This window comes from Canis lupus, chromosome 11 (assembly GCF_011100685.1).
Source record: "Canis lupus familiaris isolate Mischka breed German Shepherd chromosome 11, alternate assembly UU_Cfam_GSD_1.0, whole genome shotgun sequence".
In the NCBI taxonomy this organism is placed as follows: domain Eukaryota; kingdom Metazoa; phylum Chordata; class Mammalia; order Carnivora; family Canidae; genus Canis; species Canis lupus.
The window spans coordinates 50,620,889-50,644,282 of record NC_049232.1 but is presented as its reverse complement, the minus strand read 5'-3'; the positions used below and the strand labels follow the sequence as shown (position 1 = coordinate 50,644,282).

Sequence of the window (23,394 nt, the reverse complement as noted above, 5' to 3'; positions counted from 1 at the left end):
AAGAGACTCAAGTGAAAGCAAAAACTCACCACAGAAACAAGTGTAAGTATTAGGAACGTGTGCAGAAACATTCTGACAGGCAGGGCATCTCCAACCACTCTGGCCATCTGTCAAGAAAAATGAGAGGAAACCAAAATAATTTCCTTACAAAAGTACATGTAATTTTAAAAAATTAAATCGATAAGAAGCCTTAATGTTAAAGCAGCAGCAATCATTTCATGTTAAGGATATTAGATATTAAGGATATCAAGATTTTAAGAAATAAATTCACAATACTGAATGCTTTGCTTAAATATTGCATTTAGACTTATAAGGATTTTAAATATAGTAATCAAACGGGTACCCATATTTTTTAATGTCAATTGAAATATAATTGACATATAACACTAAGTTTACAGTATACAACGCTTGACTTGATACATTTACATACTAGAATACGATTATCACCATCACATCAGCTAACACCTCCACCATCACATTAGCTTCCATCATTTCACATGATTATCATTTCATTATGTGGTTCTAATATTAAGATAAACATTATCTAAATCTTGGCTTGAAAAATTTGAGTATATTCAGGAAAATCCAGATGTCTTTTTCTCTGCCTCTCTCTCTCTCTCTCTCTCTCTCTCTCTCTATCTCTCATGAATAAATGGGTAAAATCTTAAAAAAAAAAAGACTATTTTTAGGTAATCTCTATACCTAGCATGAGGATGGAACTCGTAACCACATGATCAAGAGTTGCATGCTTTACTGACTAAGCCACCCAGGTGCCCAAGATGTCTTAAATTAAAAGTCACAGATCAGAAAACATGCTATTTTTTTAGAGAACATTTTTTTTTATTTAAGATTTTATTTATTTATTCATAGAGACAGAGAAAGAGAGGCAGAGACACAGGCAGAGGGAGAAGCAGACATCATAGAGAGAGCCTGATGTGGGACTCGATCCAGGGTCTCCAGGATCACGCCCTGGGTTGCAGGCGGCGCTAAACCGCTGCGCCACCGGGGCTGCCCCATTTTTTATTTTTTAATAAAAAATAAATTTTTTTTTTTACTTATTTAAAATATTTAAAATCTTTAAAAAGATTTTACTTATTTATTCATGAGACACACAAAGAGAGAGAGGCAGAGACATAGGCAGAGGGAGAGGTAGGCTCCTCATGGATCCTGTTGCAGGACTCAATCCTAGGACCCCAGGATCACACCCTGAGCTGAACGCAGACGCTCAACCACTGAGACACCAAGGAGTCCCGAGAAGAAATTTTTTTTTTAAATTTTTATTTATTTATGATAGTCACAGAGAAAGAGAGAGAGGCAGAGACATAGGCAGAGGGAGAAGCAGGCTCCATGCACCGGGAGCCCGATGTGGGATTCGATCCCGGGTCTCCAGGATCGCGCCCTGGGCCAAAGGCAGGTGCCAAACCGCTGCGCCACCCAGGGATCCCCCGAGAAGAAATTTTTAAAGATTTAATTCATTTATTTAAGAGAGAGAGAGTGTGCATTAGCAGAGGGGAGAGGCAGAGGGACAAGCAGACTCCCCACTGAGCACAGAGCCCAAGATGAGGCAGGCTCCCAGGACCTGGAGATCATGACCCAAGTCAAAGTTAGATGCTTAACTGACTGAGCCACCCAGGTGCCCCAAAATCTGCTTTCTAGAAAATTTTAAAGCAAACTATAGAAGAAATGTTTTCTGTAGTTGCTACTTAAATAAAAGCTACCATTTTCCAAAACTGCAACTGATTTTGTTATACCCCAAATATATTTTAATATTATGTTAGCTGTTTTTTTTGTTTTTTTTTTTTGTTTTTTTTAGATTTTATTTATTTATCCATGAGGGAGAGAGTGAGAGAGAAAGGCAGAGACACAGGCAGAGGGAGAAGCAAGCTCCATGCAGGGAGCCTGATGTGGGACTCGATCCCGGGTCTCTAGGATCACACCCTGGGCCAAAGGTGACACTAAACCACTGAGCCACCCAGGCTGCCCATTAGCTGTTTTTAAAATTACCTTCTCTTTAAAATTTCACCTTATTTTGGGACGCCTGGGTGGCTCAGCGGTTGAGCATCTGCCTTCAGCTCAGGGTGTGATCCTGGAGTACCAGGATTAAGTCCCACACAGAGCTCCCTGCATGGAGCCTGCTTCTCCCTCTGCCTGGGTCTCTGCCTCTCTCTCTCTCTGTTTCTCATGAATAAATAAATAAAATATTTTAAAAATTAATTAAATAAAATAAAATTTCATCTTATTTTTATTTTTTAAGTAAACTAAACTCTAGGGCATAGAGTTTACTTAAAAAATAAAAATAAGATGCCCCTGAGATCAAGAGTAGCATGCTCTACCAAGTGAGCCAGCTAGGCACTCCTTAGCTCTTTATTTAAGATCTACAGCTTAAGGGATGCCTGGGTGGCTCAGCGGTTGAGTGTCTGCCTTTGGCAAAGGGCTTGACCCCAGAGTCGTGGGATCGAGTTCTGCATCAGGCTCCTTGCATGGAGCCTGCTTCTCCCTCCGCCTGTGTCTCTGCCTCTCTTTCTCTGTCTGTCATGAATAAAAAAAACAAAACAAAACACCAATTAAAAAGATCTACAGCTTAATACTAGTCATCTGAAACGTGTTCAAGGCAACACAGATAAAATATTCAAGAGAAATTAAGTTATTTTTTTAAAGATTTTATTTATTCATAAGAGACAGAGACAGAGACATAGGCAGAGGAAGAAGCAGGCTCCCCATGGGGAGCCTGATGTGGGATTCAATCCCAGGACCTCGGGATCATGACCCGAGCCAAAGGCAGACGCTCAATCACTGAGCCACCCAGGTGCCCCTAAATAATTTTCTTAAAGCTAAGTTTAAGGGGTGCCTCGATGGCTCAGTTGGTGGAGCATGTGACTTGATCTCAGGGATGTTAAGTTGGAGCTCCATGTTGAAATGCATTTACAAATAAAATCTTAAAAAAAAAAAAAACCAAATTTAAAATCTGAATCTATTAAATGAGTGAGAATAACTATTTTGAAGAGAGAAATGACTGACCTGCTTGAGATGCTGGAGACCTTGCCCATTTCTTTATGCAGTTCAAATGAAACACATGATAACAGCTCTGACAACTCCACACTGGTGCTGTGACGCGAACCAATTCACAGCACACCATGCACTCATATTTTTCTGTAGTTAGCTGTTCAATTAGAGAACCTGTTTAAAAAAAACAAATGAATTAATTCAAACGCAGAAAAACATTCCTTACTTTAGTCAACCAAGGATCAACAAGGCATCTAAGAGAAGAATCCAAACACAGAGGTTTTAAACATGTCTGATTCTGAGTAAGGTTGTTTGCTGTTCAGTGTTTGGGGCCAAGAAGGAACAGGAATATGCTGAGGGAGAACATTTAGGAAGTGCACATTCGGGGGGGGGGGGGGGGGGGGGGGCCTCATACAATTGAGGAAACATTCCCAAGAAACTGCCCAGGAACCCACCAGAGTAGACAAATGCCCCTCATAACACAGCTTAAGCATCCTAGCACCTGTAGCACCTTGCTCTGCCTCCTCTGAATCCGATCCAGATCCATGCATTCAGGCTAGGAAGGGGCTCATGAAACTGCAGTGGTCAATGGAAAGAAACCTAAGCACGGACAGGTTCCAAAAACCCAGGGTGGTAACATCTCTTCTAGTAGTTGCCGTGAAAGTCTTTAGTTGACCTATTCAACAAAGATATTCTTGGTATTTACCACAATTCCATGGTAGGGTTATTAGACTGAAGGAGGCACAGACCCTGGCTCCAGAAGCTTAGCATCTGGTGAGGGAGATCAGAATCCTCTCAGATGTATTCCTTAATATCTTTATCCATTTCCAGACTGTTCCTCAAACACAATCTCAGCAAAGCCTTTCTAGATCCCAAGTACAGTTAGGTGCTCTTAGAGAGGTGTGTGTGTTTGTGTGTGTGTGTGTGTGAGAGAGAGAGAGAGAGACAGAGACAGAGACAGAGACAGAAACTGAGCCTCAAAGTGGTTCAATCACTTACCCAGGGTCACAAAGCTCATATTTTAATCATTTCATACTAGCTTTCCTAAGATTACTTTCTGATTGTCCAATTTAATGTCAAAAGAAACAGAGAACACAAGGACTACAAGGTCTGTGAGGCAGGGCCAGGGCCTTGTCTGCCTTGCTTACTGTTGTATTTCCAGCACCTGGCCTTTAGTAGATGCTCAGTAAATATTTATTAAATGAATGGATGAAGAAATATTTATTTCATCTAGTCTGTTCTATAACCTCTTTCCTTTGATTTTAGGCTTCAGTAAAGTTTCTGGGATAGCACTTTTGCTCTGACAAAAGCCTGGAGTACTTGATAAAGGGAACTGTACTCGCTTCAGATAACAACACATCAAAAGAGTGAGATTTCAGGGTGCCTGGGTGGTTTAGTAGTTGAGCATCTGTCTTCAGCTCAGGTCGTGATCCTGGAGTCCTCTCAGGGAGCCTGCTTCTTCCTCTGCCTATGTCTCTGCCTCTCTCATGAATAAATAAATAAAATCTTAAAAAAAGAAAGAGTGAGATTATGTTTGAGTCATCTACATACAAGAACCTGACTGGGGCAGAGGAATAGCTGTGAGAATACATTTGGGATAAATTTTGTAGAAAATGCCTATTGATTATTCCAGGACAGAATTAGAAGGACACAAAAAACAAGTGAAGCTTGGAACATACATGAGAACCCTATGATGGATTATTGTTTTGATTTTTACCCTAAAGGCTGTCTTTTTTATTTTATTGTTTCTCTTATTCATTAAGTTTATGGCTTGTTAATAAATAATTATTTTATAAGCAATGTTTCTAAATCTAGTCATGGTGGAATTGACCACTAAGATGCACACACATACAGCAATGTGGGAGCAACTGCCAACTTTGAATAAGCCACAAAGCTCTAAGCCCTTTCCAAAGGTGATCTCTCACATCTCATGTTGAATCTGACAGTAAATGCCACTGGCTCTGCCTTCAAAATACATCCAGAATCCAACCCCTATGCTATTACTATGGCCCAAGTCACTACCCAAGTCACCTGGATTATTCAAATGTCCTCCTGGGCAGCCCACGTGGCTCAGCGGTTTAGCGCTGCCTTCGGCCCAGGGCCTGATCCTGGAGACCTGGGATCAAGTCCCATATTGGGCCCCTGGCATGGAGCCTGCTTCTCCCTCTGCCTGTGTCTCTCTTGAATAAATAAATAAAAATCTTTAAAAAAAAAAAAAATTTTAAAATGGCCTCCTAACTAGTCTTGCTACATCTGCCCTTGCCCTACTTCAGCCTACCACCACAGCAGCCAGAGGGAACCTGCTAAAATGCCAATTAGATGCTGCCACTCATGCCTATAACTTGCCAATGGTTCCGACATCACATGTGTGGAAAGCCAAAGCCCTTACAACAGCCTTCACCACTTTTTCATCCTTACCTGCTGGTCCTTTTTCCCTAGATCACTACTCTAAGAACACTCTGTCCTCCTTCCTAGTCCCAGACTGGCATGTAGATTTCTGTCTGAGGGTCTTTACAACTTATACCCCCTCTGTCTTGAATATTTTTCCTTAGACATCGGCATAGCTCAGTCCCCTACTGCCTTCAGGTATTTACTCAAAATGTAATCTTCTCAATGAAAAGACTGGTTTTGGTCATACTTTTAAAAATTGCAACCGACTCCTTGAACATTCCCTATCTCTTTCCATACTGTATTTTTCTCCACACCACTTGAATCTCATAGATCATTTATCTTATCCATACCGCTTTTATATATCCTATCTTACAGATCATATATCTTACTTATTTCATCTCACTTCCTGACTATATACATAGAATGTACACTCCTTGATGGCTGAAGTTTTTACCTACAGTGCTGCCTGGGACATAGTGGGCACTCAATAATATTTGTATGAATGAATGAAAAGAAATAAAAATACAGCAAAAGGTTCTGGAAAGACCTAGAAAGAGAAACAGTATAACCCTTTCACCAACAACACTTCAGTTTTATCAAAACATGTGTAACATATGTAAAAGATGGTACTGTCCTGAAAAAGCTCTGTGCTGGTAAACTATTACATTCCACGTCCAAGACTTGTCTGCTGGGTGCCAGCCCTGGCCTGACCACTGGCTCTTCTTGAATCCTAAACCCTCCCCCACTAGGGTTTCCCTATAATTTCTCAATCATGATTGTGTCTACTCTATACTTATACTTTGAAAGCATGTCAGTAAAAAGGATGATGCACCCATTGAAATAATCAGAAGAGACCTGACTGGTTAACTGACTACCAACTTTTCAGATGCACCAATAAATAACTGTTTAAAAAAAAAAACCCAAAAGCCTATAACATTCCTGATTTGAAAAATCTAAGAGTACACTGTGATTAAATTAAAAGATAGCCATTTAAAAAAAATAGACATGGGTAGCCCTGGTGGCACAGTGGTTTAGCGCCGCCTGCAGCCCAGGGCGTGATCCTGGAGACCCTGGATCGAGTCCCACGTCGGGCTCTCTGCATGGAGCCTGCTTCTCCCTCTGCCTGCGTCTCTGCCTCTCTCTCTCTGTCTCTATGAATAAATAAATAAAAATCTTTAAAAAAAATAAAAAATAAAAAATAAAAATAAAAAAATAAAAAAAATAGACATACACTAAAAATATATGGGGATAAAATAGTCTGATATCTGGAATTTATTTTAAAATATATCAGCAGAGGGTGATAAAATATATGAGCCTGGGTGGCTCAGCAGTTAAGCGTGTCTGCCTTCGGCTCAGGGCGTGATCCTGGAGTACTGGGATCAAGTCCCACATCAGGCTTCCTGGATGGAGCCTGCTTCTCCCTCCGCCTATGTCTCTGCTTCTCTCTTTCTGTGTCTCTCATGAATAAATAAAATCTTTAAAATATATATGTATATATATAAAATCAGCAAAAATAAAAATAGAGAAAACAAATGGGATATTGTTTAAATACTAATGCATACCTATTTTATGGCATCTTATAATATTAATTTAGAATAAAGCACAAAGATTTCTGAGTAAAAAAATCACATAATAAGCAAAAAAAGATGAACATTATATGATTTCAACAATGTAAAACTGAGCATTGAAAAATTCTGTAAGAAAATAGAACCAAAGGTTGAAGCTGATTATATCTAGATGGAGAGACTAAAGGTGAGTTACCTACTAAAGTGACTTTTCTAAGTTACCTCATTAAATGTGTTTTTAAAAAGCTCACACATGGGTTCTGTGCTCAGTGGAGAGTATGCTTGAGATTCTCTCTCTTCCTCCCTCTCCTGCTTGTGTGCGCTCTCTCTCATTCTCTCAAAAGCAAAAAAATAAATCTTAAAAAAAAAAGTTAATACACCATAAACATGGTCAATATGTTCAAGATGGTTTTGCTGAGTCTGAAGTATATATTAGATACCACATTTATCTATGTGAGCCTGAAGCTTATGGCAGAGCTTAGGGACTGAAGATAAAAGTTTAGGAGTCAGCACAGCACAGAGGTAGTGGTTGGAAGATATGGAAACAGTTGTAATCTCCCAAAGAGACCTCATCAAGTAAGAAGAACAGAGAGCTAAGATAAAGCCCTAGTAAACACCAACATTTGAGGAGGTAGAGGAAGAGAAACTTGAAGGACACAAGCAAGAACAGCCAAGGAGAACAAGGAGGACCAGAAATGTGTAATATCAAATAAGTAACATTTCAACAAAGACCTCTTTGCATCAAACTCAAAGGGAAGCCCAGGATAATAAGGACTGAAATATATCAGTCTGCTGGGTGTGGCAATAGGAAGGCATTAATGACCTACCAGTAGCTCTCTGAGTCAAGTGGTGATGGCAGAGGAATGAAGTGAATCAAAATAGGGAAAAGGAAACAGAGTGGTGATTCTTGATTAGACTGGAATGGAAGGAAAGGAAACAATACTTCCCCATGTGACAGGGGAAGTTTTTCTTTTGGAGCATATGACAGACTTGGGAAGACAGCTTCAGGCTAAAAACTTGGAATAGCAAATGTGAAAAGGCTGACGGAAGAAAACAGGAGATTTCAGAATGAATAAAAGGAAAGGAGGATAGGCACAGATGTCTCTGGGTTCACATAAAGAGAGCAAAAAGCTGAGAATATTATGCCTGATGATCTCCCCTTTCTCTGGGAAGTAGGAGGCCCATTGAGTTTGAGGGAGATGAATGCCAAGAAGGTCTGAATAAGACTGGAAAAGATTTGGAGTAATCTTAGATGAAAATGGGAAGGGCAGTTGACCATATTAGGAAAAATGGGCAGTACTGAAAGTCAACTGAAATTGGAGAATCACTAATTGAAAATATTTACTGAGAACCTACTGTGTGCCAGGCATTGTTTAAACACTAAGGATGATATACAGTGAACAAAACAAACAAAAATCTTCTGCCCTTAGGAAGTTATTGTCTAATAGGGGAAAGTAAACAATAAACAAAGAAAAATTATTGAAATTATATGAAAAAAATGAGTAGCATCATCAAATAGTGGTAAGTGCTATGGAAAAAAATAAACCAGCAAAGCATAAAGAATGCTGACGGGGGTTGTGGGGAAGTATTATAGTTCTAAACAGGGGGATCAAGAAGATTTTCCTGAGAACGTTAAGTGAATCTGCAGCAGCACCAAATCTATACTATTGTCATATGATTTCCTGGAACAGCATTTTGTTAGTCAGATGGAGCAGAAAAGGTAGACTGCAGAATCCATGCAAGGCGGGGATCCTGCCAAATGGCTTGGAAGAAGGATACTACTTCAAAATTACATTAAAGCCCAGCCTGAAGAGGGAATAAAGGAGGACAGAAGGCTGATGATAGAGTTAGTAGGTGGGAGACTAAGAGAGCCAGGACAGGAAATTATGGTCAGAAAGTAGCAGTGGGTACGGAGGGATAATGAAGGTGAAGGTCACTGTGATTGAGAAGATTAAAGAACGTGAGGATGGTAAAATCCATATGATCACTAAAGTCACCCAGAATAATAGCAGAATTTATGGTAAATCAGTAGTTCTCAAATCAGTCACTTGGAGGCTTGTTAAAAAGAAGACTGCTGGGCCCTTCTCCCAGAATTTTTGTTTGATAAGTGTGAGGTAAAAGCCCAAGAATATGCTTTTCCAACAAGTTCCCCGGTGTTGCTGATAGCTGCTGGCCTGGAACAACACTCTGAGAACCACTGGGAGGGAGGAAAGATATAGGCTGGAGGCATTAATAAATGATGCTGGGGCTGGGATATTTGGAGGCTAAAACAGGACAAAGATAAAGAGACATGGAAGGTGATGTAGCATTAGGTTCAAAGAAGCAGGGGTTTTGATAAAGGGTAGAAGCATAATGGTTCAGAAAGGATACAGGGAGAGCAGCTTGCTCTTCTCATCTTCCAGAAACTAAGGCAAACAGGATAAGGGAAAATAGCATGCTCTGAACAGGCTGTAAAGAAAGGGGTGAACTTAGAGAAGGCCACAGATTGATTAAGAGCCAAAGGAGAGCAGAAACTTACTAAGGATATAAGGGATCCTGTCAACACAAATGAGGGATCCGAACAGCCTGGGGACAGGACCAGTACCAGTTAGTTTCTCTCAGTACAGAACAAGAGTAAACAAAGACGACTCTCAAGCAGCCATGGAGACTAATATTTGGGGTGATCCTCTCTTTCCATTCTAATCAAGCTTTCACCTCTACCACTCCACCAAAACTGCTCTTTTCAAGGCCAATAACCTTCACACCCCAAATTCAACAGTCAATATGCAGTTGTCATCTTGTGGACCCATCAGTAGCATTTGGCACAACTGATCACTCCCTCCTCGAGTTTTTTTTTTTTTTTTTTTTTTTGGTAGTGTTTAAAACATAGTTCATGGGACACCTGGGTGGCTCAGCAGTTAGGTGCCTGCCTTCGGCTTAGCCTGTGATCCTGGAGTCCCAGGATCAAGTCCCACGTCAGGCTCCCTGAGTGGGGCCTGCTTCTCCCTCTGCCTGTGTCTTTGCCTCTCTCTCTGTGTCTGTGTCCCTCATGGATAAATAAAGAAAATCTGATTTTCTTTTATTGATTCATGATGATTTTATTTATTCATCCATGAATGGCACAGAGAGAGAAAGAGAGAGAGAGAGAAAGAGGCAGAGACACAGGCAGAGGGAGAAGCAGGCCCCACGCAGGGAGTCTGACGTGGGACTTGATCCTGGGACTTCAGGATCACCCCCTGGGCTGAATGCAGCGCCAAACTGCTGCGCCACTGGGGCTGCCCAATAAATAAAATCTTAAAAAAAAAAACCATGGTTCACTTCCTAGTTCAATTCCTACTCATTCTTCGGCTCTCTTGCTGGGTCCCTATCTTCCAACCTTGAAACACTGAGGTATATATAGGAAGGCTCCACCCTCCGACTTGACTTTTCTAACTACCCTCACACCTTAGGTGACCTCCTCAATCTGTTAGATGACTCCATGCTTGAAAGTTCCCAAATTTAAATATTCAGTCCAGATTCTGCCTGGATTTTTAACTTCCTACTAAATTCTCTATATTTTCTAAACAAGGAGTAAACAGGGAGACTGGGTGACTCAGTCAGTTAAGGATCTGCCTTCAGCTCATGTCATGATCCCAGAGTCCAGGGATCAAGCCCCATGTGGGGCTCCCTGCTCAGTGGAGAACCTGCTTCTCCCTCTGCCTATGTCTCTGCCTCTCTCTCTCTCTCTCAATCTGTGTGTCTCTCATGGATAAATAAATAAAATCTTTCCCTCCGACCCTTCCCCCGGCTCATGCTTTCTCCCGGGGAAAAAAATCAAAATAAATTTTAAAAATATTAAAAAAAACAAGTAGACAAAGCAAAATATATTCAAAAATACCTTTTCTAAAAAGGAAAGACTAAGAAAACTTTCCCAACAAGACAACTAAGAAAGACTGAGACTCCTCTAAGACTAACGGGATATGATGACTAAATGCAATGTGGTATCCTGGACTGGATCCTAGAACCAAAAAAAAAAAAAAAAAAAAATAGATGGTAGTGGAAAAAATGGCGAAATCCAAATAATGTGTACAGTTTTGTTTAGACCAGCACTGATTTTTTGGTTTTGACAAAGGACCAGAGGCGGTTATGTAAGATATTAACATTAGACAAAGCTGGGTGAAGGATATATGGGAATCCTCTGTACTATTTTTGTAACTTTTCTATAAACCTAAAATTATCCCAAACTAAAAAATTTTCAGAACACTTTTTCCTCTCCCAAGTTTTACTACTTCAGTACATGGCAATTCTCTATTATTATTATTTAAGATTTTGTTTTTAAAATAATCTCTACGCCTAATGTGGGGCTCGAACCTACCCTGAGATCAAGAGTCACATGCTCTACTGACTCAGCCAGCCAGGCGCCCTGGCGATTCTATTTTTACATTACTCAGACACAAAAGCCTTGGCTTGGTCCTTGATCCCTCTTATTCTCCTGCAGCCAACATCTAGCTCATCTGCAAATCCTGTCAGTTTTATCTTCCAAATACATCCAAAGTCTAACATTCTTACGTCTTCCAAAACTACTACCCTAGTCCAAGTTTCCATCATCAACTATGTGAATTACTGCAACAGCCTAACTTGTCCCCTTGCTTACTTAGAGCCAATGCTCCACATGGCAGGCTGAGTGATGGTTTTAGAATGCTAGTAAGATCATGTCATCCCCTTTCCCCAAACCTTCCAGCTGCTTCTCATCTTCTTAATCAGAACCAAATCCAAGGGCCTCACATGAGCCAGCCTCTGTGATTTCTCTGACCTCCTCTACTGCCTGCCTTATCATTGCTCACAATGTACCCCTCCCACCTGAAACTCGCTTCTCCCTCTGCTTGGGATATTCTTCAGAGAGCCACATGGCACGCTTCTGGGTTTCCTTCTGGTCTCTGTTCAAATGTGTCATCAAATAGATCAACCTATCTAAAAAAAGCGTCCTGTTACTCTGTCCTCTTAACCTGCTTTGTATTTCTTTTTAGCCCTTACCTACCACCTGACATATTAAATACTGGTTTAAGTGCTTTCTGTCTGCCTTCCCTACAGAATGTAAATCTCACCAGTACTGTATTCCTAGTACTGAGAACAGTGCTTGGTACATAGTATCTACTCAATAAAGATGAATAAAGTGTTCTCAAAAATATATGGGGATTTGAGGTCAAGAGAGATTTGTTAAGCAAGACTCTTAAGATGGCCTCCAAGATTCCCACATGCATACAGGTGTGCATGCCTGGTATAATCTCCTCCCCTTGAATATAAGTGGGCCTTATCTAATCAGGTGAACCCTTTAAAAAGAATCTAGGGATCAAAGACAGAAGTCAGAGAAATTGAAAGAATATGGAGCCCATGTTTTCCTATAGATTTTGAAAAAGAAAAGTACCATGTTATGTAGAGGGCCATGTGGTGAGGAATTGCTGGTGACCTCTTAGAGCTAAGAGTAACCCCCGTAGCCAACAACCAGCAAGAATATGTGGACCTGGGACTCCCGGGTGGCTCAGTGGTTTAGTGCCTGCCTTCAGCCCAGGGCATGATCCTGGAGTCCTGGGATCGAGTCCCACATCGGGCTCCCTGCATGGAGCCTGCTTCTCCCTCTGCCTATGTCTCTGCCTGCCTCTGTTTCTAATGAATAAATAAAATCTTAAAAAAAAAAAAAATGTGGATCTCATTCTACACACATAAGGAATTAAATTCTACCAACAACCAGTGAGCATGAAAGAGAACCCTATATCTCTGCCTCCCTAGCCAACTTTTAGTCCTGTGAGGCTCTGAATAGAGAATTTGGCTAACCCATACATACCCAGATTCCTGACCCAAAGAAACTGTGACATAATTAATTTGTGTTATCTTAAGCCACTATACTTGTGGTAATGTGTTATGAAGCAAAAGGAAACTATTAACCAGTCTTAAGAAATCAAAAACAAGTCTCTGCTTCTCTCATGAATAAATAAATAAAATCTTAAAAAAAAAATAAAAAAAGAATTCAAAAACAACCCTGGTGTAACATTACCTTGGTTCACATATAAGTTGAGGTCCCAAGAGGAAGGACTGCCTGGGGAAGCAAATGAGAACTAGAACTATAAGCCAGTATAAAAACAGGCCTGGGCAGGTGGTGACTTCATGTGTTGGGCTGGGCTATGTACACTAAACTAGAGGGACACCAGATGGTGAAGGTCCAAGAGGAAGAGCTACTGGAATAAAGCTGTTTAGCCTAGATGAAATATATAGTCAGGGCAAAATGAGAAGTATCTTGAAATACCGGAAAAAAAGTTGATTTGCAATGAAGGGGAGGGAAACTGTGAGAAGAAAGACTGGTTGCTGTGTTGCCTCAGAGGGCAGAACTTAAACCAGGGGATACAAAGTATTTACTGGAAAGAAATTTTCAGTTCAATGTAAGGAAGAACTTTCCAACAGTCAAAGCAAAGTACCTAGTATGTTCTAAAAGCTATATTAAGCACTAGGGATACAAACATGAAGAAAGAGGGGTGCCTGGGTGCTCAGTCAGTAAAGCATGGGACTCTTGATTTTGGTTCAGGTCATGATCTTGGGGTCGTGAGACTGAACTCCATGTCAACTTCTACGCTCAAGAGGGAGTCTGCTTGAGATTCTCCTCCTCTATCTGCTCTTCCCCCTCCACTTGAGCACACACTCTTCTCTCAGATGAACAAATTAAATCTTTAAAAAAATGCAAAAAGATAGTCTCTGCTTTCAAGGAGCTAATAGAGACAATGACAAACAAATGATGGCTTCCAGCAGTAACTGTTCTAATTGAAGCATGTGTGTGTGAGGGAGAGACATACCACAGGACTAGAAAAGATAATGCCATCTGTAGAGGTGAGAAAAGGTGTCCTAAATGTGTTGCTAAACTAGCTATTGTAAAATGAGTAAGAATTCATTAGCGTACTTAGTGGTGGACATTCTAGACAAAGAGAGCCACCACATACGTAACATGAGAGAAAGATGAAACAACATAGAGTACAGGGAATAAAATGTGGTGGGGGACTGAGGCAGCATAAAGTGCGGTGGCTAGGTAAGAAAGAATCCAGAATCCATATGTGGTGACGAAAAGTGAGCAGAAATAAACAGGGGAGTGACATAGTTCAATAGTGTTTTAGAAAATTCACTCTCTGATGCTGGTGTAAGAGATGGACTGAAAGAAACTGAAGATGGCAAGAGTGGTCAGGACCTGTTGCAGATAAGCAGACAAAAGAGGATACAGGTCGGAACAAAGAGAGGCAATGGAGATGTTACCATCTTCTACTTGTGCTTTCACAATTAAAAAACAAAAACACGGAACGTCTGGGTGGCTCAGCAGTTAAGCATCTGCCTTTGGCTCAGGGCATGATCCTGGGGGCCCGGAATTGAGTGGGTGCTTCCTACATGGGGCCTGCTTTTCCCTCTGCCTGTGTCTCTGCCTCTCGTGAATAAATAAAATCTTTAAAAACAAAAAAAAACCTTTGTAACCAAACATCTGTAAGACCCGTATCTGCATTTTTAAAAACCCTTACCAAATTCCTTGTTAAGAATAAAAATTCCTAAAAAAATAAAAAAATAAAAAAATAAAAAAGAATAAAAATTCCTTATTTGTATTTGCTTATAATATATAAAAACTAACTGGTTACCTATGGGGGATGGAACAAGTGGTGGCAGGATCCAGGCCGATGATGAACAAGGACAGAAAAAGATGTTTCACTGTATTCCTTTTTATACTTTCTGGTTCCTAAACTGTGTGAATTCATTATCTCTCAAAAATAACCCCAAAACATTTCCACAATTTAGGTAGACTTACCTGTGTGTGTTTCCACATTCTTTAGCACATGGTTCTGTTTGCCTCGGGGAAAAGACGTTACTTGAGGATCCTGCCTCCTTACAGCACATTTCTCTGGGTCAACCCTTCGGGAAGACTTGTTGACACCTGCCAAGTTCCCATTGTCACAGGCAGATTTTGCGGGTCTCTCATTAAGATTATCCTTTGGAATGGGGGCCATGTTGTTTCTGGTGGCATTTGTATGTCGTTGGCCCTCTTGTTTTGGTGGATTCCTGCCTGGTCGTGGCCTGGCTCCTTCCACTTCCCAAGGAGGCCTTTTCTGTGGGTATCTTCTCTGCTCATTGCGTCTGGCCCCATACCCATCCAATACACTTTTCTTAAAGGATGTATCCAAAGAGTCAGGGTGGATAACCCCCACAGGTTTGGTATTTTCAGGTACAGCATCCTCGGATTTTGGAGTCATTCTGTTACCCCACTCACATTTGAGTTTTCCCTTGACTTTTGGTCCTCTACCATAACTGTATATAAATTGGGCTGCTTTTTTGGGTTTTGCTCCCCTGGGATCTGCACCAATAACTTCCTTCTCATTCTCAGAAGGGCTGTGCTCTCTGGGGTTTGTCCCACTCTCTGACCTAGCCACACTTTCTAAGCCAGCTGCATCTGAGGTCTGATCAGTGAGATTCTGTACTTTTTTGACTTTGATGTGCTGCTTTTCACTTCTCAATTTCTGCCAAGGTTGATTCTGAAGGCCATGGCTCTTTAGTGATTTGTTAGAAGCAGAGGATTGGAAAGAAATCTGTTGACTCTTAGGTTTGCTTCCTGAAGGATAACTGTGCTGATGAACAGCAGAGATGTCATCATAAGGGACTTGCCTGGAAAGGTGACAGGGAGGTGGTGAACTATAATTTCTTCTCCCAATCCTATTAGAATCTAGTCTCCTTTGACTTCCACAATTTAGACCAGAATTTTTTCTCTCCTGAGGAATGAACTCAGCAGCATCCGTATTGAATTTAAAAGTACCTAGGACATAAGAAAATAGACATGCCAGTAAAAAAACTAATCATCATCCATGAAGCCCAAAAGACTCTAAGCCATTATCTAAAAGATTTTCTTAAGGACTTGTATAAAACAGGCTCTTAGTAAGGCTTATGCTTCCTGTGAATTTGATGGGTTCAAGGTGCTTGTGGAACACTGATCATTTCATGTCCAGTAACCTCACCAATAGCCCTAAGAACTACTAAGTAAAACTGCTCACCTGGGTGATGAAGTATTATTATTATTATTATTATTATTATTATTAATTTCTTAAAAATGTAAGTTCCATGCTCTATATGGGGCTTGAAATTACAACCCCAAGATCAAGAGTTGTATGCTATGCTGAGTCAGCCAGGCATTATTCCTATATGCCTATATGTTTATTTTATTAAAAATTTTCAGGTCAGCAAACAGTTCAGGGGTGAGAATCAATTAGCAGGTTCCATGTGGCCTTTCAAAGCTCTTAAGGTAGCATTGTGTAGTATCAAGTATACAGATTTTGGAGTCAGCTAAAATCAGTTTGAAGTCTGGCCCTCCAAATTATGGTATGAATTTAGGGTATCACCTGATTGCTTTTAGCCTTCATTTCCTCATCCATGACAAAAGATGATACTACTTCAAAGGGCTACTGTGAAATTTAAGTAAGATTTCACATAGATAGTATTTAACATAATGAGTACATTAGTTCCCATCTCTTCCCACAAGGAATTTATTTTAGGGTTTCCATTCATAACCGTTATAATATGGTCCATAATCCAAGTCTCAAAAGTTAAGCACATGCCTCTTCAACTCACTTGTTTTTTCTCCAAACGTGCTTCTTTGTCCCTGAAGCCTAAAGACTAAATGATGTGCCTAAGGATACAAACCTAGTTAGTAGAAAAGTCAGAATTATGTGTAGCATATGGATTACACAATTGACCTTTGAACAGTTTTGAACTACACAAGTCCATTTATATGTGAATTTTTTACTGTAGAGTACTGTAAATGTATTCCCTCTTCCTTATGATTCTGATAACATTTTCTTCAGCTTATTTATTGTAAGAATACAGTAAATAGTACATATATCATGAAAAATATGTTAATCGACTACTTATGTTACTGGTAAGGTTTCTGGTCCACAGTAGGCTGTTAGTTAAATTTCTGGGGAATCGTAAGTTATATGTGGATTTTCCACTGTGCAGGGGGGTGGTGGTGGTGGGGGTGGGGGTGGTGGGGGTGGGTGGGAGGGGTGTTGGCATCCTTACCCCCCGCAAAGTTTAAGGTCAATTATACTAAGAATCAACAGGACCTGGAAGACATGGGTTTATGTCCTTGTCCATCACTTTTATCTTTATGCAAATGACTTAATCCCAATTTTTCTTATAAGGAATGGAGACAGTAACAATCCTTACATCAAAGAGTTGCTATCAAGAATAAAGCAAGTTAGTAACATACATAAAGTGGTTAAAAATGTGCTTTATTACTGCTGTTTGGACTAGACTATCTAAAACACACAGACTTGACCACAGATGGGTGCAGTGCAGAGCCTTTGGGTTTCAGGTTTAATAATTTTTTTTTTTTTTTTTTTTGGTAATTAACATGTGCCAGGCACTATTCTAAGCACTCTGCATCTGTTAACTCATTTAATCCTTACATTCCTGATGACAGAGCTATGACACTGAGAAAATTACTTGCCAAAGGCCACAGAGATGTTCTGAGGCAGACTCAGGATTCCACCCAGGCTATATGGCCCTAGAGATCATACTCTTACACTGTACTGTCAAAGGCTGGGCAGTGGGTACCATAGAAACATATACTCAAGAACTGAACGAGATCATAAAGGTCATAGGGTAAACTTCATTCAATCCAGGATTTGTCCTGAAAGCTTTCACACAGGCAATTCTGGGGACGGGGTGGAGGGGGATTAGACAGATTTAGAAGGTCACGAAGGAGATGTTCCAGAAACATAAGAGATAACATAAAGGTGGGAAGGGGTAGATTAGACCTAATGTGTATTGTATAGTCCTCTCCATCTTGAAAAAACAAAGTTGGAAAGGGGCAGAAGAAAAGTCAGTAAAGTCCAGAATAGCCTGGTAAAAGATGGGAAGAAGGTGTTCCATGTTAAGCCAAGCAGTAAGGAATTGGTGCAAGTAGAGAGTCTAGACAGGGCAGCACCTATTTGTATACAGTTTGTGATCCATTAGACATGAGATAGTAGGTAATGCCCTCAGAAAGACCCTTGAGAAATAGAAGGGAAAAAAGACACATGAGTCAGAACTCTCCACCTGAGACATAAAGATCTTTCTCCTCAGTATCTAAGTAGCTGGAAATTACTCAGTAAATAGGATACAAGTAGTACCCTAGATCCAAGATAACACAGCAACACAGTAAGTGTCTAACAGGTGAGTCGAGAAGGATAAGAGGAAATCTAAGAGATTATGAAGTCCAGAAACAAAGCTGGCAGAAAGATATCCCTGAACCTGTCTGGTATTTGAGAACAGAAGTGGGCAAGAGAATTAAACCCTGAGATGAAGGTGTGGTCTAGAGAGGATGCTGAAATAAGAGCATGAAATAGGAACTAAGGCAAAAGCAAACTAAAGAACACAAGAGGGACTTGGAGAGGTCTTTGGACTAGGGAACTTTGCCATAGTAGATGGAGAGGAGGTTGGAACCTCTGGCAGGGGCACACCAGGGAGGTCAAAACTGTAATTCACAGCTGGCCTCACCCAATCCTGCCTCAAACACTGAAGGGTGGAGAAATGAGTCAGAAGTGAGCCTGAGGATGGAAAGATCAATGGATCCAGTTTAGAGGATCTGGGAAAAAAACAGGTGGCAGAGTAACAAAACACCAGACCAACCTAAAAAGGCTCCCATCCCCCAAAATTTAATAAATCAGGATTAGGGTTTTGAAAATATAATTTTTTGACCCATACCCACAGTAACAAGTACATTTTACCTGCCACCCAGTACACAAACTTAACATATACTCTTCTTGGTTGCAAAACACTGATAAGTGGCAGAACTAAGACTCAAATCAATGGCAGTTTACAAACCACATGTGGCAAACTGCTGTCCTGTTTTTTTTCCCCCCTAGAAAGAGTGGGTCTTGAAATAAAATCAACGCAGTGGGTTGTGACAGGTATTTTTTTCAAAGAAAACAGAAAACAGAGCGTATTTCAAACAGTAAGGAAAAGCATTAATTCCTAAAACTTTTGGTTCGCTTTTAGAGTCACACGTGTGCACTGAACCACGATGTAAAATGTTTCTTTTCGGTCTCTGCCAAAAAGTTTGGAAAACAAAGATCTAAGGTACATCTTGAAGGAAAAGGAAATACACATCAACAGCCAAATGAGGCTGTTCTACACACGGAAGCAACTCCAAAAAAAGTGAGCTAACAATTATGGAACAAGTACGGTACAGGGCGGGAGCCTTCACAGAAATTATTTACTCCCAACTGATAGATGAGGAAACGGAGATTCAATCACACTGTGAGCTCGTGGCAGTCTGGAAATGGGAGCCCCTTGTGTTCGGCTCGCGCTCGCTCCGCTGCCCCAGGACGCGCCAACCCGCCACGCCTCGAGAGCCCGCCACCGTCACGGGAGGTGACTCGGCCGACGCCCGCCTGCTGCAGAGCACTGAGGCCTCTGCCCCAGCGGGGTTGGGCTGAAGGCGGGGCGCACGGCAGAAAGTGGGGCGCGCACACCGATTCACTGGACAAACCCGCGCTTCCCGGAAACCCAGCTGCGGGGCTTCACAACCCAGTGGAGGACGGTCGAGGTCTCGGTACCCACGACGCGCGTGGCTTGGCCCTTCCGAGCCACTATCCCGAACCCTGGTACGCGCCACTCTCGCGATATGAATGGTCGGAGTCCTAGGACTCGCCACTGACCCAATTTCCGCTCCCCGAGAGGGGCCCAGTCCCGCGCGGGCCGGGACAGTACCTGAGACAGGAGGCGCCTCCGCCATCCCGTGCCGCAACACCTAAAGCGAGCCCTGCAACCTAGAGCGGGATGTCACCCGGTCACGTGCCTCTGACTTCCGGCGCCGCGAGAATATTCGCCTCCGCGCGCCGGGTGGACGGCCACGGAGGTTGCGCGGCCGGAGGGAACTGTGCGGTGCGTCCGTGACGTCAGACACAAGCGCCAGGCGCCGGCGTGGAGGAGGGGAGTAGAGGCTGACCGTAGGTGGGGAGGGTCACGTTAGTGTGCGGCTAGGAATTTGCGTAGTCATTGCTTTTCTTTTTGAGATTCGTGGTGTTCTCTTGCTACTGTGCCCTTTGTTCTGGCACCCAACCAACTCCACCTGGCCTCCCGCGGTCCGCTCAAGCGTCACCTTCTACCTAGAATACTTCGGCTTTAGTGTTGGTTAAACAAGCAGAACTGCTAAGTCGTCAAAAGGGAATCGAAGGGAAAATACGCGCAAAAACAAACGGTAAAGGGCTAATATACCGAGAACTTTAACAAATCAGAAAATGATAAGCCGAAAAAAAGAAACAAAGCCGATAAACCATGTTATTAGAAATGGTAAAAGACTTGGACGGACATATGACGATAAAATACAGGTGGATATTGAAGTTGAGAAGGGAAAGTTCGGAGGCACTGATAATTTTTTTTTTTAAGATTTTATTTATTTATTCATGAGAGACAGAGACAGAGGCAGAGACATAGAGGGAGGAGTAGGCTCCATGCAGGGAGCAGGATGTGGGCTCCATCCCCAGGCCCCAGGATCAGCCCTGAGCCAAAGGCAGATGCTTCACCCTAGGCCACCCAGGCATTCCTAAAGTAGCAAAATTTTAAGTGAATGTGTGGAGTTTGCTTTGTTATTGCATTCATTACTAAGTAGAATGCAACATTTAAGCATGAAGCATATGTACTTGTAACGTAATTCACAGACTTCCCCCAAAACACGAAATAGATTCATTTATTCATAGTTGTGTTTTAATGCATACTCTTAGGCATCGCTTTAAGCGCTGGAGGTAAATGGTGAAAAAGACAAACGTGGTCCCTGCCCTAATGAAGTGCATTGTTTAGTATAGGAGATTAAAAACTAATTTATATTTACAAATTAATGATTTGTAAAATAATTTCAAATTATGTTAGCATTATGAAAGAAATAAGCAGGGTAAGAGTGATAATAGGACCTGATGAGAAAAGGTGGCCAGGCTTCCTTGAGTGGAAGGAAAGAGGAGAAGGAACTAGCTATAGGAAGATTCAGAAAGAAGGAATAGTAAAATGCAAAGGTCATGAGGAAGGAAAGACCTTGAAGTATTCAAGGTGTTGAGATATCTGCTGGAAAATAGGGAGGAGAGTGGCACGGTATGGAACTGAAGAGGTAGGTAAGGAAATCACACAGATCACCGCAGGCCATGATAATGGATTTTATTCCAAGAGCAGTAGGAAGTCATTGAAGGGTTCTAAGCAAAGAGATGGTATCTGATCTATATACTTAAAAGATTTCTTCTCTATCCAAAGGAAGAGTGAATTGTTGGGGAGCAAGAATAGAAGTGGGCAGAGCAGTGACAGTTTTGTATTAGGCTAATGCAGAAGATGATGGTGGCTTTGGACTAGAGTGACAGCAAATAGCATGGAGAGAACAGATATGAGCTATATTTGAGATACAACCAGTGTCCACCTTCCAGACTTTTCCATACCAACAGGTGTGATATCTCATTGTTTTAATTTTTATTCCTCTGATTACTGAGTCTGAATATTTTTAAAATGATTTTATTACTTCTTTTAAAGTAATCTCTACACCCAACATAGGGCTTGAACTCATAACCCCAAGATCAAGAGTCACATGCTGTACCAACTGAGCCAGCCAGGTTCAGCCAAGTCTGAACATTTTTTTTTTTTTAAAAGGGAGAGGGCTTTTTTTTTTTTTTTAAAGATTTTATTTATTTTATTTTATTTTATTTATTTATTTATTCATAGAGACCAAGAGAGAGAGAGAGGCAGAGACACAGGCAGAGGGAGAAGCAGGCACCATACAGAGAGCCTGACGTGGGATTTGATCCGGGGTCTCCAGGATCACGCCCTGGGCTGCAGGCGGCGCTAAACCGTTGTGCCACCTGGGCTGCCCAAGTCTGAACATTTTTAAATGACTTTTGGAGTTTCTTCTTTTTTAACTGCTTATTCACACCCACTGCCTATTTTTTTCTATTGGGGTTGCTCTCTTTTTCTTGCTGATGGTTTCTTGTATATTATAGATATCAATTCCATGTCAGTTTTATACATTTCAGTTGTCTTATTTTCTTCCATTTTCTATTAATTTTGTCCTTTACTGAACATAAATCTTCAATTTTGACAGAGCAGTTCATCAAATCAACCAACCAACCATACTGTCACTTTTAGAAATTACCAGGTGTTATCACTCTGAGTCCAATCAAGAGAGAGGAACCACACAGTCATTTGAACAGAGAAGGTTTTGTTTATAAAGACTTATTAACTATAACAGAGAATTGGAGTAATAAGGGATTGACTAGTAAAGAAGTAAAAAGAACTCTAAAATAACAGAGGATTAATGATATAAGGAAAAGCCACTACCTCTAGGATTGAGATTAACGAAAATCACCCAGAGCTGAAGTGTAAACTTTGTCAGAGAGGTTATGCCTGGGGATCCCTGGGTGGCGCAGCGGTTTAGCGCCTGCCTTTGGCCCAGGGCGTGATTCTGGAGACCCGGGATTGAATCCCACGTCGGGCTCCCGGTGCATGGAGCCTGCATCTCCCTCTCCCTCTGCCTCTGCCTCTCTCTCTGTGTGTGACTATCATAAATAAAAAAAAAAAAAAAAAAAAAAAAAGAGAGGTTATGCCTGTGGCTCACTAGATGGCAAGGAAGTGGCTGTGGTGCTGCAACAGCAGAAGCTGCCAGAAACCTACCTTGGAGGGTGCTGGGGAAAGTCATTCATGGGGAGGAGTCTCAGAAGAGGCACTCTACTATAAACCATGTGAGGAGATGCCAAAAGAAGTTTCTGGCTGTTAGCCACTACAAGCTGAAAAGGCCAGGTGCTGAAGAAGCCCTGTACATTGCAGAAGCCAAACACTGGAGAAGCTGCCCACAACACAAAAGCCTGCCTAACTGAAACACTAAAAATAGGAAACAAAACCTTTTCCTCCTGCAGTATCTCTCTGGTGCCCTCTACTGACAAATTTCTGCTAGCTGATAAAGGATAAATATTTGAAAGGGTCCAAATCATTTCACAGAGCAGGAAAAAAGGATAAATTTGGAATTGAATGGCAATAATTCATAATTGGAATACTAGGGAATCTGCTATTTTCAAAGCTTATAAAAATGAAAGTATCCTGCCTTTCCTATACAAACAGTATTTCATATAACATACCAAAACTTATGACAAGCTCAGATGGAAATGTACAGCTACAAATACTTGCATTAAAAATGAAGTCTAGGGCAGCCCCGGTGGCACAGCGGTTTAGCACCGCCTGCAGCCCAGGGCGTGATCCTGGAGACCCTGGATCGAGTCCCACATCAGGCTCTCTCTATGATGCCTGCTTCTCCCTCTGCCTGTGTCTCTGCCTCTCTCTCTCTCTCTCTCTCTCTGACTCTATGAATAAATAAATAAAATCTTTAAAAAAATTTAAAAAAAATAAAAATGAAGTCTAGCAGGGGTGCCTGGGTGGCTGAGTTGGTTAAGCATGT

At 41.4% G+C, this 23,394-nt stretch overlaps 1 protein-coding gene across 4 annotated transcripts in view; it reads right to left on the bottom strand.

The window, feature by feature from the left end:
* The window catches only part of NFX1 (nuclear transcription factor, X-box binding 1), a 75,566-nt gene extending 55,344 nt beyond the window's left edge, over positions 1-20,222 (bottom strand). For 2 of the 4 annotated variants that reach the window (XM_038552603.1, XM_038552604.1), the window contains exons 1-4: positions 19,683-20,222; positions 14,749-15,747; positions 3,019-3,177; positions 30-107 (exon numbers count right to left, since the gene is read on the bottom strand). In XM_038552603.1, coding sequence (XP_038408531.1) covers positions 30-107; positions 3,019-3,177; positions 14,749-15,747; positions 19,683-19,707 — 1,261 coding nt within the window. In that variant the 5' untranslated portion in view covers positions 19,708-20,222. The remainder of the gene's footprint in view (positions 1-29; positions 108-3,018; positions 3,178-14,748; positions 15,748-19,682) is intronic. The other 2 variants (XM_038552601.1, XM_038552602.1) reach the window with 1 other exon arrangement.
* Between the last annotated feature and the right edge of the window lie 3,172 nt (positions 20,223-23,394).